This window comes from Neoarius graeffei, chromosome 9 (genome assembly GCF_027579695.1).
Source record: "Neoarius graeffei isolate fNeoGra1 chromosome 9, fNeoGra1.pri, whole genome shotgun sequence".
NCBI classification, from domain to species: domain Eukaryota; kingdom Metazoa; phylum Chordata; class Actinopteri; order Siluriformes; family Ariidae; genus Neoarius; species Neoarius graeffei.
Window position 1 is genome coordinate 22109506 of NC_083577.1, and position 20439 is coordinate 22129944.

The 20439-nt window shown below is 40.9% G+C and overlaps 1 protein-coding gene across 1 annotated transcript in view; it reads right to left on the reverse strand.

Annotated features, from left to right (window-relative positions):
- The window catches only part of cntnap5a (contactin associated protein family member 5a), a 207715-nt gene that overhangs the window by 30590 nt on the left and 156686 nt on the right, over nucleotides 1-20439 (reverse strand). Inside the window, exons 12-16 of the mRNA XM_060929196.1 lie at nucleotides 9294-9450; nucleotides 9024-9151; nucleotides 8713-8883; nucleotides 4071-4289; nucleotides 1654-1893 (exon numbers count right to left, since the gene is read on the reverse strand). Of these exons, the coding sequence (XP_060785179.1) occupies nucleotides 1654-1893; nucleotides 4071-4289; nucleotides 8713-8883; nucleotides 9024-9151; nucleotides 9294-9450 (915 nt within the window). The remainder of the gene's footprint in view (nucleotides 1-1653; nucleotides 1894-4070; nucleotides 4290-8712; nucleotides 8884-9023; nucleotides 9152-9293; nucleotides 9451-20439) is intronic.

A 20439-nucleotide genomic window follows, 5' to 3' on the forward strand; every position in this document is an offset into this window, starting at 1 on the left:
ATTTTCTTTATCAAAACAAAAATAAAAAGCACAGAGTAAAGAGTTTGAATGTTTGTATAAATTGTGTCGAGCAAGACGTGAACTTGCTTATGCGTTTCCATGATGGACTACTTTATTTTTTTTTCCCAGTGAGCTTAACAATAAGAATGAATTGAACCCACTGAACGTGAAGCTGTAATGCAACAAAATGAGGAGGGCGAAAAAAATAAAAAAAGACGATGCTACTTTTTACAGATCTCCTCAAATGGGTATTTCTGACATTCTGTGATCTATTTACACAACTGTCAGTTATAAATCGCGTCTATGATTTCACACTGTCCAGCATATTCCCAGTCAGTCAGAAATAGATGAGTGTTGGATTACTGATGGCTGCAGCGACAGAAACATGACAGTTCTTCAGCACACATCAAGATGAGCATTTATATGAAAAGCACTCAAGCTGCATTGTCTCTGATGGAACCCGTGTCCTTTTATTTAACTGGGAAATTATGCCATGCATAGTGTGTTATATAGGAGAAGTCTGGATCAACCAGCAGTGGCATATATTTATGTAGGATATCTTGGCTGGATTGATTTTTTTTTTCTTCCATCTTCCTCCCAAGCACAGAATAGTGTGCATGATTATAATAGCTCGCAAGATGAGTAATGGACTTGCACAAAGACGAGCCAAAGAATAGGAGCTTTGCTTTCATGTCTTATCGTCTCAGGTTTTGATCAACTCTCAGAGCGCTTGATTTGCATGCAGATCACGGCAGAGTTGTGCAAGGCCAGGGTGAAAGGACTTTTTTTTTTTTTTTAAATATAAGCACGCCTTTTCCACTTGAATTTCTTCTGAATTTGCATCGACGTCTGGTATCTATGAATATTTTATGTTCCATGTTCCATACCCATTTCATAATAATTGAAATAAGCTCTGTTTAAAGACCAGCGGAAGACTTTTCCACCCACACGAGCCCAGCCGCGAGGAACAAGGACCATCAACTCCAGATGTGTAACGAGGTTAAGACGAGTCAATATTGCCTAATTGCATTATTGTGATGGGAGGCCAGGCCTTTATTGACTTGAAAGATGTGAAAGGAAAGTGTTTTGTTTTGAATTTCAAATAATCGCAGGGGAAAATTCTCACTCAGCAGACCACGACAGCTTTTCCCTGCATATTTTGAAGCATCAATGCAATCCGATATGACATCAGAAAACCTCGCAAGAGCCAATTCTGCAGTTCAGGGTGCAATTTATACCCTAGCGTTATCCAAGGCATTAAATATTACACAAATTGCTTATATAAATGACAATGAACACCTGACGGAGCGATGTTGCACCGTCGTTTCATCACGTCTGAGAGATGAATGTAGCGGCATGTGTTGCTCATTAATGGGCAACGTTAATTACCATATTTTAGTGTTTACAGTCTTGTAAAAGTAGAGCTCTGAATTTTTCATCAGATTATTCCTGCAATGTTCATTAAGGAGGAAGCACTTAGAACTGGGAATCCACTCACTGACACTAAATAGTAGATAATTGGACAAGTGTGCAAGTGTTTTAGCCTAATAAGCTCCTAACAAAATACTTTTGTACCTAAGTATTTATTTTTTTCATTTTTCCCTTTCTCAGATCACAGCCTCTTGTCTGTTTTGATAAATACTGTTGCGATACCTTCCTTGCAGGATGGCCCTCCATATGCGGAGTGTGTGCAGTCACACACGTAGCCGGTGCTCTTCTCCACACACCTGCCCCGGTTGTGGCAAACACCTGCAGAGCTGCTGCAGTGACCCGCACAGCCCGAGCTCACACCCGGGGTTGCCTTGGCTCGCTCGTCCAGGTCAAAGTTCACGCCGTTTACATTAAGCGCTCGCATGCAGCCCAGAAAGCCTCTCTGTCTGGAAGCTGTTCTTCCTATAACAAAGCAAACGACCTGGTATTAACGCTAAGTATTTCCAATACTGTAGAAGACATGCACTGTTATCTCTTTTTTTTTTCCCAATGACCTTTATGACCACTAGGTCTGTGAGAGCAAAGACAATACAGACTGAAGAATGAGAAACACGTCGCTTTACGAAATGCATCACACAAGGCGCCTCATACAGATTAGTAAGAACGGTGAGAAAAAAAATCCACCTTTTGGTAAAGTCGCATCATCTCACACGGAAAAAATGAGAAAAATCCAACCTTTAATTGAAATAAATTTATTCCGAGAAAAAAAACAAATCCCTCATCAAGAAATATATTTTCAGTCAAAACACTGGCACCCCTGGAAATGATAGTGAACACAATGCAACTGAAGCATGTTTCCCATTTAAATTGTACATGTTTGAGTTGATTGGAGTGGGTAGGAACTTTCACACTGTAATCCATGACTTCCTGATTAACCGGGGAACAAATATGAGCTGACACACAGGTCAAATTCCCTTACCCTCCCTGTGTCCGAAATCGCTCCCTACTCACTAACACAGGGCACTATATAGTGAGGAAGCCATTTTGTAGTGTTGTCCGAAACCCTAGTGAGGATTATTTACACCCTATATAGTGCACTCAAAGTATCCCACAATGCATCACGAAAAGTAGCGTACAACCGATGGTCACTAACCAAAGCAATATATCCCATCATGCATTGCGGTCGCACTGAAAGAAATCAAATCAAAAGCCTCAAATTTTATTGAATAAAAGGCAGCGGCAAAGAAGAAAGTATTCAGCCTTGATTTAAAAGAACTGAAAGATGCAGACACTTTGTATTGATTAATGTGGGAAATGCGCTCAGTAGAATATGGATTTATCACAAAAATGCGTGCATGTACACTACCGTTCAAAAGTTTGGGGTCACCCAGACAATTTTGTGTTTTCCATGAAAAGTCACACTTTTATTTACCACCATAAGTTGTAAAATGAATAGAAAATATAGTCAAGACATTTTTCTGGCCATTTTGAGCATTTAATCGACCCCACAAATGTGATGCTCCAGAAACTCAATCTGCTCAAAGGAAGGTCAGTTTTATAGCTGACGTTTCACTACCGCGCGGAAATTAAAAGGGTAGGTGACTTTGGTCGCAAAATTAATATACTTGTCGTTGTCAAAAAATTATGTTTGATATATCATTTTGAAGCTAAAAGATTTCTGTGTCTAGTCATGTTGTCATAAAATATATTGTATTTTATGCCAAAAAAAAAACATCCAATGGTGGAATGGCACTTTAAGCACCTGAAGTTTGTGAAATGCTACTCCAACTTTGACTGCAACTGTATTCAGTGGTCTGATGTTACAAAAATGGAGCTTTTTGGCAATAAACACTCAAGGTGGGTTTGGTGTAAAAAGGATGGCTATAATGAAAAGAACCTGATCCTAACTGTACAATATGGTGGAAGTTCTGTGATGTTTTGGGGCTGTTTTTCCTCCAAAGAGCCTGGAAACCTTATTAGGGTCCATGGCATCATTGACTCCAGGAAATACCAGAACATTTTAAATCAGAATCTGGCTGCCTCTGCCAGGAAACTAAAACTGGGTCGTCATTGGATCTTCCAGCAGGACAATAATCCGAAGCATAAGTCCAAATCAACATAAAAATGGTTCACTGAGCACAGAATCAAGCTTCTGCCCTGACCATCTCAGTCCCCTGACCTGAACCCCAATGAAAACCTGTGGGTGAGCTGAAGAAGAGAGCACAAGAGGGGGCCGAAGACCCTGGATGATCTGGAGAGATTGTGTAAAGAGGAATGGTCTCAGATGCCCTGCTCTGTATCTCCAACCTTATAAAATGCTACACGAGAGACTCAGGGCTGTTTTATTAGCAAAGGAGATTATACAAAGTATTAAATGCAGGGATTTGTCTTTCTCGGAATAAATTTATTTCAATTAAGGGTTGGAATTTTCTCATTTTTTCAGTGTGAGATGAAGCGACTTCACCGAAAGGTGGATTTTTTCAAACCCTTTTTATTCATCTTTACGGGGGGTCAATAATCATGAAAGGCACTGTCTGTTATATGACTAATAGTGCTTCATGTTGAACAACAAAAGTATCCAGCTCCTGAAAAAATACACCATGTCTCTCTGATCCGTTTTAAATCTCTAGCTGTCTTACCCACGAAGAGCTGGTTGTTGAGTTGCAGGCGTATGTGTGTGTGTGCTGGAGGCTCCAGGAAGCGCAGCGGCAGCTGGTCCACCTGCAGCGATGCCTCCTTTACATTCCTCTCAGCTCGGACCCAGTGCCACTGGCGATCGTTCAACGGCACCGGAGATTTAACGTTTAGCACGGTCGGCCCGTAGCCCGCATCAAACGAGAAGGTAGCGACTGAAGGAGCTGAGGAAGAAAACATCGATTCATACAGAAGATCCAGCAAAATTTCGAACAAAAATGCTTCAGCACATGGTGACAGACTGAGATTTAGATGGACTGAGATCTCCATTATTTGTAAAATAAACAGTGTGAAAGAAAATAGACAGAAAAAAATCACATGCTTGGGATCTTGCAAATGGTGCAAGTCTGCACAAGAGGCAGGAGGATAAACAGGAAATGTGACTAGAATCAACTTCTAAGTCATTACTGAGACATTGACATCAGCTTGTTTAGTACAAATACAGTGTCTTGCAAAAATATTCATCCCCCTTGGTGTTTGTCCTGTTTTGTCGCATTACAAGCTGGAATTAAAATGGATTTTTGGAGGGTTAGCACCATTTGATTTATACAACATGTCTACTACTTTAAAGGTGAAAATTGTTTTTTATTGTGACACAAACAATAATCTCATCTCATTATCTCTAGCCGCTTTATCCTTCTACAGGGTCGCAGGCAAGCTGGAGCCTATCCCAGCTGACTACGGGCGAAAGGCGGGGTACACCCTGGACAAGTCGCCAGGTCATCACAGGGCTGACACATAGACACAGACAACCATTCACACTCACATTCACACCTACGGTCAATTTAGAGTCACCAGTTAACCTAACCTGCATGTCTTTGGACTGTGGGGGAAACCGGAGCACCCGGAGGAAACCCACGCGGACACGGGGAGAACATGCAAACTCCACACAGAAAGGCCCTCACCGGCCACAGGGCTCGAACCCGGACTTTCTTGCTGTGAGGCAACAGCGCTAACCACTACACCACCGTGCCGCCCGCAAACAATAATTAAGATGAAAAAACAGAAACCTGGAGGGTCCGTGTACTTTTTCGTTCATTCATTATTCTATTTTGGAAGTCACATGAGAAATGAAAAAGGACTCGTTTATGAATTTTTACACTTGTGTATGACTTGTGAAATGGAATCCAGAGCCATGTTTTGATGTATTTTTAGTTATTGAAAATGAGTCACTGAACAGCAGAAAAAGGGAAAAAGCAATTTTGAAAAATGCCGTTCTGAATTGCGTTTTAGTTTATTTAGAACTTAGGTTTTGGGTGACCTGGAAGCCTAAGCTTGTGGGCGGGTTGAGAGCGTTATGGTTTGTTTATTCTCATCCGCATGACATGGCGTCTTTGGAGGCATATTCCGACTAATTTTGTGTGTTGACATGTCTTCTTCACGTAGATTCACCCGTTTAGGGCCTTTGAAGAGCATGTACTGCATAGCATCCATGATCCATGAACTCGCTGGAGGTCGATCTATTGTCATCGTCGTGTGTTGTAAGTGAGACATGAGTGATCGCGAGCCAGGCGGTGTAATTTACTTCCGGGTGAAATATAGGATCAGTCAAATGAAATTCAATAAAGGAATAAATGAATATTACAAAATAAGAAAACGATCAGAAATGTTGTCCACTTTTCTAATACTACTATTTGATGATGGCAATACATTTCGAAAACAAAACAGAGCCATTTCTGCTTGTATTGTTTTAAATAAAACACCAAGCTGCACCCTTTTTTAAATTTCATCTTTCATTCCAAAATAGAATAATGAATGAACGAAAAAGTACACGGACTCTGGAGTGTGCATAGGTTTGTGTCACAATTAAAAATTAAAAATAAAAAAAAATAATAATTGCACCTTTAAAGTTGTAGGCATGTTGTGTAAATCAAACAGTGCTAACCCTCCAAATATCCATTTTAATTCCAACTTATAACGCGACAAAACAGGACAAACACCAATGGGGGATGAATACTTTTGCAAGACACTAACACCATCGATGTAGTAGAAGTAATCAGGATGTAACTGGATACATTATTTAGATTATGTACAACTAATAATATAGCTATTCTAAATAAATACAAATATACATAGGAGGTACAATGTTATTTTTCTTATTTTATTTTAAGAAAGCTTGCCAGAAATGCTTGAGATTAGAGGCGGCTTTCTGCCTTAGATTGGGATCCTGTGGGACACAACAAATAACTCATGCGAGAAGCTCGTGGGAAAAAAAGAAAGACCACATTCATTAATGTGAACATGAGTCACCACACACATTCATTCATCCTTAGTAACTGCCTGTTAAATCGGGCTACGAGTTGGTTTCTATTTTGGGAAATACCGTGCAATCAACTAAACCCTCAAAAGAAACCATTATCTTCATGCTGATGGAGAGTAATGTCGCTGAGGTTGAGGAACTACCAGAGGCATAATTCACATACTATGCTGACAATGCTGACATTTCTACCTCTGTGTATTTCTTTCAGTGTTTCCAGGGGCTGACTTCATATTAGGTTTTATATTTAATAAAAAAAAAATGACATACTGTACCTAGTTTAGACCTGAAACCCAAAACCAGATACGGAATAGTAGGTCATGTTGGACAGGATAACTCTGCTGACGAGGCATGTAACAATATACTGTGAGATGATAAATTGCAGTACAAATCTATGATGATTAGAATTGATAGAATAAAAAAAATGAATTGCGATTATTATCAGGCTGTGTCATCTCTTCGTTTTTCCTCGCTGTAATTGTTTAGACAGAAGAGGAATAATGTACAATAACAGGAGTGCATGTGACTTCACCCTAGGTGGAAGTAATGCCACTCTAATGCAGTGAAAACACACACACACACACACAAAAAAATAGAACTAAAATGGGAAAGAGCTGTTGTGTGATTGACTACAAATAGATTCGACAAGAAATCGGAGCTCTGTTTTTACACACTGCTGAAAGATAAAGAAAAGAGAAGCAAACGGAGGTAGTACAAACCTTTATAACTGTTTATTAAAACAAGACTATATGTGATTTTCCTTTTCATTTTTAATAAAAGGAATATTTTAGTTCATAGACTATTATATTTTACTCCAACCTTTACATATATGGGTGAATAATTATTGTTGGTTATAAAGAACATGAAACAAAAGTTGTTGTTTTTTTAGATTAGAAAAATGTTAAGTTACAATTTTTAATTACAATTTATATCGATAAAGAATCGGAAAATCATTGTTATTTATTAAATTAAAGATAGATGGCCTTTCGATTTTATAAAAGTTAGTTCCCTCTGAAATTTGGTCATTGTGATATATGTTTATTTCCGTAATATCTCCAAAAAAAAAAAACAAGAACAGGTCATTCTGTGGCTTCGCCCAGTCAAGCAGAGAGAGGAAGTCCGTATGCGCATACGCAGGTTGAACTTGACCATGCACTGACAGTTCCATCATTCTGTCGCTAAACGAACAGCTGATCACACCGAGGTGCTCGCTGACCACCGATATTTATTAGTTTGGTCCTGCGTTTCCTTTCCTTCGTATATAACAGAACGTCTTTTCTTCTCGCTTTCCGTTACTGTAGTCGGTCTTTTGCGTTTCATTTGCACACTCACGTCCTCCATTTTTCTCTCCTGTTTCAAATTTGTATCCCACAATGCCTTGCGCGAACGGGGAAAACCCACCATGTGATGCATGATGTAGTATCTTGAATTGGGTCATGGTGAAGCAGGAAAAAATAGCGGAGAATTTAGCACCACGTGAATCTAAATTCATGAATTGTTCTATTAAAAAAATAAAATTGAAGTCTGTGATTCGAATTCGGTAGCTTTTGTTCCATTAAACAAAAATAATTGGGTGTTGGGAAAATTATTTTTATGACCCAAACTTGAAAAATATGAAAGGCAGTCTAGCTTTCATTATTAATTAGAATAATTATTACTTTTTTCATCATACAATTTTATTAATTTCAAATATTAAAAAAATCATAGGAAAATTGAATTGTGAACCCAATATCGTGAATTGAACCATGATTTGAGTGACTTGTTACACACCTAGTGGTGATGGCTTTGCACTATAAACTGGACAGTCTGTAGACAGATGTTTTAGAGAAAGATATCCTTCTAGCACCAAGCTGGAGTTGGAGTTTATAACACATACTTTCATTGTCTTTTATTGCATATTGATTGACTTTCTAAAATCCAAACCTTGACGAGAATGTTCATAGATCTGTAGATCTGGGCATGATATCTACCCAAGTGCTGGGAAAACTGATACCACAGCTCTCGAAATTAGAGGGCATGCTGAAGTGCATCGTCGCACTGATAATACAACACTCCTGTTTGTCTTGATATCATTCCACTCCGTATGGCTCTGTGTTTACTGCACGTTTTGTGTTTTCTCTGCTTTATCAAACCCCAAATCATTTCCTCGGCTGATTATCAAGTTGAATCAGGTGTCTTATAGACCGAGAGACACGCTAATCCCCATCCCGACTGATATGTATGCATCCTTGAGAAGTATTATACTGTCGCGCTGCATGATTAAGTGCATTTTGCATTACTGATGAACATGCGCCGAGCGGATTAAAAAGGCAGATTGATCAGACACTCACAGCTCAGCTCGACTCTGATGAAGTCTCGTGAGCCGACGTTTTCAACAAAGACTCCTGAGGGCGAGCCGGTCTTGAAGTAGAAGGAGATGTCGAAGGACAGCTCCATTTGTGAAGCAGGGAAGAGCAGGTACGAAGCCTCGTCATAAAAAGATGCTGCATTCCAAAGAGACCCTGACAGAAAGGATGAGGACTCTCAGAAGATTTGGGTCTTTGAGGCACAGCTGGATTTAATTAGGTGCAAAAGATTCAATGTCTAATCCACAGGCTTACGTTTAGAAAAAAAAAAAAAATGGGGAAAGAAGATCACCTACTGTCACCAGAGCATTGTAGGGGTCCAACACTGAAGACTGCCTCAGATCTCGCTCGGTGTGTGTCTCCTATTACGATTCCGCTCACTGGTAAGTCGTCTTTATAGGACAGGAGCCCGGTATCGTTTTCCCTGTGAGCAGTGACAGTAATGACAGTAATGGGTTAAACTATGCTTTCTTTAAGGCCCCAATTGCTTCAGAAACAACTACATAAGCAAATGTACTGTTAGAACAACATTATCGCACATTATCATGCACTATTTGCTTGGTTACCATGAGTATCGGTCAGCGTCGCAATTACAGAAGAAGTTCATGTCGATGCAGTTTTCCTCCAGACTGCAGGCACAATGCTGAACACCAGGAAGTAAACCTCCCCAATACGTCCTTCTTTCACCACCACGCGCCAGCCACCAGGACAAAGGAGCGCCATCTACACACACACACACACACACACACAAATTCATACATTAATCCTCAAAAAAATGGCAGTGAACTGTTTGGGTGCCAAAAGAATCGATTCCTTGAATGATCTGACACACTCAGGCGTTCTAACATCATATTGCAACTGTAATTATAACGATGCGTAATTCCTTATCGCTCATTGTTCTTTTTATTTTATTATTTGATTTGTGGCCTGTCCCAAGACCAGTTGAGCTTATGTACAGTGTCTTGCAAAACTATTCATCCCCCTTGGTGTTTGTCCTGTTTTGTCGCATTACAAGCTGGAATTAAAATGGATTTTTGGGGGGTTAGCACCATTTGATTTACACAGCATGCCTTAGCACATCTAGCCACTGGGATTTTTGCCCATTCCTCAAGGCAAAACTGCTCCAACTCCTTCAAGTTAGATGGGTTGCATTGGTGTACAGCAATCTTCAAGTTATGCCACAGATTCTCAATAGGATTGAGGTCTGGGCTTTGACTAGGCCATTCCAAGACATTTAAATGTTTCCCTTTAAACCACTCCAGTGTAGCTTTCGCAGTATGTTTAGGGTCATTGTCCTGCTGGAATGTGAAACTTCGTCCCAGTCTCAAATCTCTGGCTGACTCAAACAGGTTTTCCTCCAGAATTGTCCTGTATTTAGTGCCATCCATCTTTCCTTCAGTCCTGACCAGCTTTCCTGTCCCTGCAGATGAAAAATATCCCCACAGCATGATGCTGCCACCACCATGCTTCACTGTAGGAATGGTGTCTCAGGGTGTTGGGTTTGCGCCACACATGGTATTTCCCATGATGGCCAAAAAGATCAATTTTAGTCTCATTTGACCAGAGAATCTTCTTCCATGTGTTTGGGGAGTCTGCCACATGCTGTTGGGCAAACTCCAAACATGTTTTCTTAAGCAATGACTTTTTTCTGGCCACTCTTCCATAAAGCCCCGCTCTGTGGAGTGTACGGCTTAAAGTGGTCCTATGGACAGATACTCCCATCTCCGTTGTGGATCTTTGCAGCTCCTTCAGTGTTATCATTGGTGTCTTTGTTGCATATGTGTTCTCTTTGGTGTGATGAATACTTTTGCAAGACACTGTATGTTGAAGATGGCAGAGAGCATTTTCCCTGTGACGCCTCATGAGCACTAGTTACTGTTCCTGCTGTTTATCTTGTCAAAATATGATAAATAAATGAAATAAAATTATTTTCCTTCCAACATCAAGTCCAAGGTTTCTTGATGCCCCAATTCTACCTCAATTTCACATTTAAACACCATCGTGTTTCAATATACACTACCGTTCAAAAGTTTGGGGTCACTTTGAAATGTCCTTATTTTTGAAAGAAAAGCACTGTTCTTTTCAATGAAGATCACTTTAAACTAATCAGAAATCCACTCTATACATTGATAATGTGGTAAATGACTATTCTAGCTAAATTCTACTAAGGCTACATCCACACGACAACAGCAACGAGATTTTTTTTTTTTAAATATCGCGTCCACATGGGCAACGGATCAGTAAAATTTCAGGTTCATATGGCAACGCAATGCTTGCTGAAAACGATGCAATACACATGCCACACCTCTACGTGCGCTGTAAGACGGTCCCATCGGAGACACCAGAACAATAGAAGAAGTAGACGCATGTGCATAAACCCCTTCTTCTGTAGCATCAGCCACATAAAGTTTTGATTATTAATCAGTAGCGTAAAATGAAAGACGCGGAAAGAGGAATGAATGGGGGTAGATGGAAGCCGGTATGCCAACATTCTGATATCCTCCAGAATTCTTTAATGGTCCGGAATAAATTGAATGCTACACGTTGATGGATTACTTTGTTCTTCTACGCCCTTTTTGAGGAATGTATTGTCGGACTTAAACCAACATCTGAAGAGGTGAGATCGCTCCTTTTTTTTTTCCTATGTTTGCTGGCGGGATTGTTTTTGTTTTTGGAAAGCGCACGGGCGGTGCACGGTTTGGTACTGCTTCCGCAGTGTTTGGACTAAAGACTCTGCCCTAAGGGCTATTCTCTCTCTCTCTCTCGCTCTCTCACTTTGCACCATTACACAATAAATATTCACAGTGAAAATATTTTGTAAGCGCGTTTCATGAACCAAGTTATAGGCTTTGTTGACAACTTGCATCGAGTTCGTTACACTTCTACCCGGCGTGAAGCACTGACAGTCATGTGGTTGTGACGTCATCGTAAACAAATCTGTTCTACTCCATCCAGACGACTTCGCAATGGCGCCGTTGCCAGATTTTTTCACTCTGGAACCCGTTTTCAAAAGATTTCGTTTTGGGGCACCCAAAACGCCGGTGCCGTGTGGACGCCAGGCCGAAATGATAAACAATTTTATCAGATTCACCTGAATCCGTTGCCGTGTGGACAGGGCCTTAATGTCTGGTTTTTGGTGCAATATCTCCATAGGTGTATAGAGGCCCATTTCCAGCAACTCTCACTCCAGTGTTCTAATGGTACAATGTGTTTGCTCATTGCCTCAGAAGGCTAATGGATGATTAGAAAACCCTTGTACAATCATGTTAGCACAGCTGAAAACAGTTGAGCTCTTTAGAGAAGCTATAAAACTGACCTTCCTTTGAGCAGATTGAGTTTCTGGAGCATCACATTTGTGGGGTCGATTAAATGCTCAAAATGGCCAGAAAAATGTCTTGACTATAGTTTCTATTCATTTTTTTCATGGAAAACACAAAATTGTCTGGGTGACCCCAAACTTTTGAACGGTAGTGTAATTCATTCTTAGATTGACTGAAAGAGTCAGCTACGGTGATGCGAATATAGCTATATTTGCAAATGAGTCGACGCTTTGAATCAGATCTTTTAGGAGAATGTTGAGAGCTCATTAGTCTTTTTTGACAGATGTAAGCAATACTGTTGCTCTTGCAGTGCAATTTAATTAAAACGCTTCCAATAAATGCTCTTTTCAACATCTGGGCTGTTCATTAGCATAAATCATGAGGCATGTGTTTGACTCTGCTGTGTGTATGAGGCAGCATGAGAGGGAGGATTATTTTGTCATTTATAAGCTGGAAGAAGCTTTCATGAAACAATTTCAGCCATAATTACGGAAAGAAGAATAAATCACTGGCTGTAATATCTCTTTGTCCGGTTAATAATATCAACCGTGTTCAGTTGAGAGGAAAGGCAATGGGCTGTTTGCGAGTCAAAAGAATTGTCTCTTATTGTTGAGCCTGAAATGAGCTGGAAATCTTGTCACAAGTAGGCTACTCAAGTACAAGCCCAACTCAGAAAAGAGGTGGGATGGCATAGAAAATCCAAGTGAAAAAGACAGCAGCGGTTTGTAAATTTACTTTGACTTGGATTTCATTGCAGACAGAATGAGCCCATGACCTTTCATGTTTTTGTCCGGTCAACAAGACGACATCTTTTCCAGGGAGATTTCAACAAGACAATGCAAAACCACATTCTGCACACATTATAAAGGCGTGGCTGTGGAAGAAGAGGGTGTGTCCCCTCTGTCCCCAAGAGAGAATGTGTGGAGAATTTAGAAATGAAAAATATGACAATGACGACCCCGTAATGTTACACACCTTAAGACCTGTTTGCAAGAAGAATGGGACAAAATAAGACCTGAAACGCTTCATCACTTGGTGACTTGAATTTTCCGGGGGGGCATGCCCCTGGACTCCCACCCCCATAGAAGGGCGTGACTGTGTCACACAATCTGATCTAGTGCTTTTTATTCTCTGCGGGTTGACAATATGCAATTATAATTCTGACTTGCAACATCAATGACTGAGTTTTCAAATAATATCTAAAATCTTAACAGAAATATAACCTTTTCCAGTACTTTTTTCACTCTTGATGATGGCATCTCTGGGATACCAACCTATCATATACAGTGTTTTGCAAATGTACAGTATTCATCCCCCTTGGTGTTTGTCCTGTTTTGTCTCATTACAAGCTGGAATTAAAATGGGTTTTTGGAGGGTTAGCACCATTTGATTTACACAACATGCCTACAACTTTAAAAGTGAAAATTGTTTTTTTTATTGTGACACAAACAATAATTAAGATGAAAAAAAAAAACAGAAATCTGGAGTGTGCATAGGTATTCACCCCCTTTCATATGAAACCCCTAAATAAGAGCTGGTCCAACCAATTCACTTCATAAGTCACATAATTAGTTGATTAAGATCCACCTGTGTGCAATCAAAGTGTCACATGATCTGTCACATGATGTCTGTATAAATCAACCTGTTCTGGAAGGACCCTGACTCTGCAACACTACTAAGCAAGCAACATGAAAACCAAGGAGCCTCCAAACAGGTCAGAGACAAAGTTGTGGAGAAGTATAGATCAGGGCTGGGTTATAAAAAAATATCCCAAACTTTGAATATCCCACAGAGCACCATTAAATCCATTATAGCAAAATGGAAAGAATATGGCACCACTACAAACCTGACAAGAGAAGGCCACCCACCAAAACTCACAGACCAGGCAAGGAGGGCATTAATCAGAGATGCAACAAAGACACCAAAGAGAACACTGAAGGAGCTGCAAAGATCTACAGCAGAGAGATGGGAGTATCTGTCCATAGGTCCACTTTAAGCCGTACACTCCACAGAGTGGGGCTTAATGGAAGAGTGGACAGAAAAAAGCCACTGCTTAAAGAAAAAAAAAAACATGTTTAGAGTTTTCCCAACAGCATGTGGCAGACCCCCCCAAACACATGGAAGAAGATTCTCTGGTCAAATGAAACTAAAATTAATATTTTTGGCCAGCATGGGAAATGCCATGTGTGGTGCAAACCCAACACCCTGAGAACACCATTCCTACAGTGAAGCATGGTGGTGGCAGCATCATGCTGTGGGGATGTTTTTCATCTGCAGGGACAGAAAAGCTGGTCAGGACTGAAGGAAAGATGGATGGCACTAAACACAGGGCAATTCTAGAGGAAAACCTGTTTGAGTCAGCCAGAGGTTTGAGACTGGGATGAAGGTTCACGTTCCAGCAGGACAATGACCCTAAACATACTGCTAAAGCTACACTGGAGTGGTTTAAAGGGAAACATTTAAATGCCTTGAAATGGCCTAATCAAAGCCCAGACCTCAATCCAATTGAGAAACTGTGGCATAACTTGAAGATTGCTGTACACCAACCCAACCCATCTAACTTGAAGGAGTTGGAGCAGTTTTGCCTTGAGGAATGGGCAAAAATCCCAGTGGCTAGATGTGCTAAGCTAATAGGCACAAACCCCAAGAGACTTGCAGCTGTAATTGCAGCAAAAGGTGGCTCTACAAAGTATTGAATTTGGGGGGTGAATACCTATGCACACTCCAGATTTCGTTTTTTTTCATCTTAATTATTGTTTGTGTCACAATAAAAAAACGGAAAAAAAAACACTTTTCACCTTTAAAGTTGTAGGCATATTGTTAAATCAAATGGTGCTAACCTCCCAAAAATCCATTTTAATTCCCGCTTGTAATGCGACAAAACAGGACAAACACCAAGGGGGATGAATACTTTTGCAAGACACTGTAGACCTGTACCTAGGCATATAAAGGATGCATGAGAAAATGAAGAGGAACAAACTATGAATAGAAAACACAACTGTAAACAATGGGTTGAAAAATGAAAAGAAGATAATCACTTGAAAATAAAGTGGAGCTCTTTGCAAGAATCAAAACTGAAATATGTTTATTTTTGAAAAATAAAATTCACAAGGTCAAGCATCAAATAATGTGCTGCTGAGTGGAATACAGGTTAAATATTATTTACAAATACTTGTTTTCAGCTTTAATTTCAATTTCAACATACCGTCCTAGCTTTTTCTGACTTGGCCGGCGAGGGCCTTTCTGTGTGGAGTTTGCATGTTCTCCCCGTGTCCGCGTGGGTTTCCTCCGGGTGCTCCGGTTTCCCCCACAGTCCAAAGACATGCAGGTTAGGTTAACTGGTGACTCTAAATTGACCGTAGGTGTGAATGTGAGTGTGAATGGTTGTCTGTGTCTATGTGTCAGCCCTGTGATGACCTGGCGACTTGTCCAGGGTGTACCCCGCCTTTCACCCATAGTCAGCTGGGATAGGCTCCAGCTTGCCTGCGACCCTGTAGAAGGATAAAGCGGCTAGAGATAATGAGATGAGATTTTTATTTTGCTCAACCAAAAGAAGGAACAGTACTGTATGTGACTTTGAAGTGCCTTGCTTGTTTGTACCTACACTAAGTAACTTTAAAAACGCACATTGATAAAACTTGCTGAATTCGTGCTGAGTTTATCTCAAGAAGAAAAGAAATATATCACAATGGAAAAATAACTTCGTTCCGCCCGAATAAGTTCCAAATCTGTGCTCAAATCAGAATTTAAGGGAGTTGTACTCAATAACGTACAATATGACTCGGGGAGTCAATGACATGGACAGGCTTTAATTTTCAAACAAATTTTGCATACACTGTACACACACAATCTTGCCTATAAATACCCGGGGGAAATGATGGGAAAATTGTCATTATTGAAGATGCCACGCCTAAGCCAAAATCAACGTGAACAGGCCATCGGGATGTTGTGTGCCGGAAGTACACAGACAGAGGTCGCCCGGCACTTCGGTGTTCATCATTCGACCATTTCCCGTTTGAGTCAGCGTTACAGACAGACAGGGAGCACCAGGGATCGTCCACGCCCTGGTCAGCCTCGAGTCACGACGCCAGTTCAGGATCAGCACATCAGGCTAGCTCACCTCCGTGACAGATTCCTGACACCCTCAGTCACTGCCGCTGAGACCCCTGGACGACACAGACCCAGAATCTCCAGCATGACGGTCCGAACATGGACCAACTGTCACTTTGAATTTTTTTATTGTGAATTAATTCTTGAGTTTGACAATAAATGTCCTTTATCGATGTTTCAAGATGTGTGTGCATTACATACAATATCATAAATTTCAAATATATGCATGGATCTAAAGTGATATCGTGTTGAATTCCATTGTGCGTTTTTAAAGTTACTTAGTATATATCTCATCTCATCTCATTATCTCTAGCCGCTTTATCCTGTTCTACAGGGTCGCAGGCAAGCTGGAGCCTATCCCAGCTGACTACGGGCGAAAGGCGGGGTACACCCTGGACAAGTCGCCAGGTCATCACAGGGCTGACACATAGACACAGACAACCATTCACACTCACATTCACACCTACGGTCAATTTAGAGTCACCAGTTAACCTAACCTGCATGTCTTTGGACTGTGGGGGAAACCGGAGCACCCGGAGGAAACCCACGCGGACACGGGGAGAACATGCAAACTCCGCACAGAAAGGCCCTCGCCGGCCCCGGGGCTCGAACCCAGGACCTTCTTGCTGTGAGGCGACAGCGCTAACCACTACACCACCGTGCCGCCCACTTAGTATATATGTTCTAAATAAAGTTTTTTGAAAAAAAAAAAAAAAACCCTCTGATAACGTGAGATCAACTGTTCGTGTCACGAGATCACGATTTGCCATTGTGGTGATTGTAATGCTTATGCGTAAGCGCATCTGCAGTGCGCTATTGTTCCACTCTTTCCTACATACTTACAATGTCTCGCTTCGCTTCTATGAGGCAGTAGCCACAATAAAATTGAGTAGAAATGGAGTAGAAATCTGCGAAGGAAAAAAAAAATACCTTGTGCTTTGATAGATAAATGATGCAGTCTAATTTAGAGGCTGGAAATGTTTCAAATGATGAATGCAAATCTTAATTCCTTGCACTAAAGACGTCCTGGAATAAATCTCAGCCCATTCCTATCACCTGTAACATGGAAGGGGTTTTGAATTCTTCACGACTGAAACCAGGTCATCTTTGGCTGAGATGGAGATCAAAGCGAGTCGTTTCTGGCTCTTCCTCTACGTCTCCTCAATGACGGCCTGTGCCTGTTCTGAAACACTCATCCAGAGTGTCTGGGGTGTTTTTTTTTTTTCCTTCTTCAAATCTCTGTAAAATGTTCTACTCTCTTCTCAACTACTATAGAAGAATTAATGTTTCTTTTATCTTTTAAATGACTGAATAATGCATTTCACACACAAGCTACGCAACTCTAGATGAATGATGAACCCTTTACCACCAAACACAGTTATCTCTCTCTCGCTCTCTCTCTCTCACATTTAAAATTTCATGACTCGAAACAATATTTTATTGAAGATAAGAAAAAGAGATGCAAAGTAAGTCTGTAGAGAAAACACTGACGAGTTCAGCTTTCACAATATGCCTTAAACACGATAAATGCTTAATTTCTTATTTGAGGATAAAGTTTGCAGGCTGTAGACATGCAGTAACCAGGCAACAGTGATTGATGTCTATAATAATGGGATACTTTAAGGCTCCATATCCAAATGTATGTAATAAAGTGCAGTAATCGTGACATGCTCCAATAAATCACTGGCGTAAGCTTCATTAGTGTCGAGTGGAATTTCATCAGGGCTGTAATTATTGGGTGTCTGGGACAAAAGCCAGATTAGAAATCAAAGTAGGATGCAGCTCTATGAATATTCTGTCATGGAGGAGCTCCGAGATGGTTGTGCTCTTGTTTCAGACGGAATTCCGAATGAATGCGGATGAACGGTTTTATTCGTTTGGGCATTGTTTCTGCTGGAATTAAAAAGAAGTCAGCTCGGGCAAACGGATAGAGTTAACATCAGCAAAGGGATCAGATGGAAATAAAAAGCTGACGTCTGCTTCATTCACATTATCTCATATCCAGTAAAAGGCAAAAGTTTGGACACACCTTCTAATTCAATGGCTCTTCTGTATTTTTGTTAAATAAAAGTCGCTTCATGTCTTGAAGTAATTACTTGAGCGGTTCTTGACATAATATATATAGATTACTACAGTTAAGCTACAATAGGGCGATTTACTGTATTTTTATTATTTACTATTTACTGTTTGATCTCAAACGCAGGGCGGCACGGTGGTGTAGTGGTTAGCGCTGTCGCCTCACAGCAAGAAGGTCCTGGGTTCGAGCCCTGTGGCCGGCGAGGGCCTTTCTGTGCGGAGTTTGCATGTTCTCCCCGTGTCCGCATGGGTTTCCTCCGGGTGCTCCGGTTTCCCCCACAGTCCAAAGACATGCAGGTTAGGTTAACTGGTGACTCTAAATTGACCGTAGGTGTGAATGTGAGTGTGAATGGTTGTCTGTGTCTATGTGTCAGCCCTGTGATGACCTGGTGACTTGTCCAGGGTGTACCCCGCCTTTCGCCCGTAGTCAGCTGGGATAGGCTCCAGCTTGCCTGCGACCCTGTAGAACAGGATAAAGCGGCTAGAGATAATGACATGCGATGAGATCTCAAACGCATTAAGAAGGCAAGAAACTAATCCGCGAATTAACTTTTGGCGAGGCACACCAGTGAAACCTATACTACCTTTCAGATTTTTCAAGTTTAGGTCATAAAAAGAATTTTCCCCAACACCCAGTTATTTTTGTTTATTGGACCGAAATCTACTGACTTCGAATCATGGACTTCCAATTTTATTAGTTCTTTTAAAAATAGAACAATTAATGAATTTAAAGCCACGTGGCCCGAAATTCTCCGCTATTTTTTCCTGCTTCACCATGACCCAATTCAAGATACTACATCATGCATGGCGTGGTGGGGTTTCCCCGTTCACACAAGGCATTGTGGGATACAAATTTGAAACAGGAGAGAAGAATGGAGGACGCGAACAAAACGTGAAAGACCGACTACAGTAACGGAAAGCAAGAAGAAAAGACGTTATGTTATATACGAAGGAAAGGAAACACAGGACCAAACTAATAAATATCGGCGGTCAGAGAGCACCTCGGTGTGATCAGCTGTTCGTTTAGTGACAGAATGATGGAACTGTCAGTGCACGCTCAAGGTAAACCTGTAGATGGTAGTAATGCAACACTGGATGCCAGCTGCCGTAAAACCCAAAAGAAGAAGACGGTAATCCTGCACATGCACAAACGGGCTTCCTTTGTCTGCTTGACCACGTGAAACGAGCAATTTCATGCACATTATTTGCTCGGGAATCCCCTCAGATTAAATAACTTCCCAGCCACAGAATGGTCTGATTTTTGAGATATTACAGAAATAAACATATATCACAATGACCAAATTTCAAAGGGAACTAAATTTCACTGATTTTATGGAATATATACTCTATATAGGGCGGCACGGTGGTGTAGTGGTTAGCGCTGTCACCTCACAGCAAGAAGGTCCGGGTAAGAGCCCCGTGGCCGACGAGGGCCTTTCTGTGCGGAGTTTGCATGTTGTCCGCGTGGGTTTCCTCCAGGTGCTCCGGTTTCCCCCACAGTCCAAAGACATGCAGGTTAGGTTAACTGGTGACTCTAAATTGACCGTAGGTGTGAATGTGAGTGTGAATGGTTGTCTGTGTCTATGTGTCAGCCCTGTGATGACCTGGCGACTTGTCCAGGGTGTACCCCGCCTTTCGCCCATAGTCAGCTGGGATAGGCTCCAGCTCGCCTGCGACCCTGTAGAACAGGATAAAGCGGCTAGAGATAATGAGATGAGATATACTCTATATATAATATAAAGAGCTATGTTTACCACCTAACTATATATTATATAAAAACGAGTGTATTACTGGGACATACACCACTGGTATTTTTCATACGAACTCCATCTGGGACATGGAGAACCAAAACCGTGGCATAAATCTCTATATGTCACTCGTGAGGAAATCCATTAACTGTTTTAATAAATTTGGGTCCTTTTTGTTCGTGAATGTGTCTCTATAATAAAAATAAAATCACACATTGGCTTGAAGATATGAAGTTTATCTTGTCATGTTGAAAAACTCGCATTTTTCAAGCGAAATACATCACAGATCTGAGTGACACATTTAAATAATATTGCCTGGCGTTGAGTGGTATATGAGATATATTCCATTTAGCTAGCATGACACTGAACTTGTCTTTGACTCGTTTGTTGTTAGCATTCATCAATAGTGTTAGTGAATGTTAATAAAGTCGTCAAACCAGTGCTATCGAGAGCAAGTA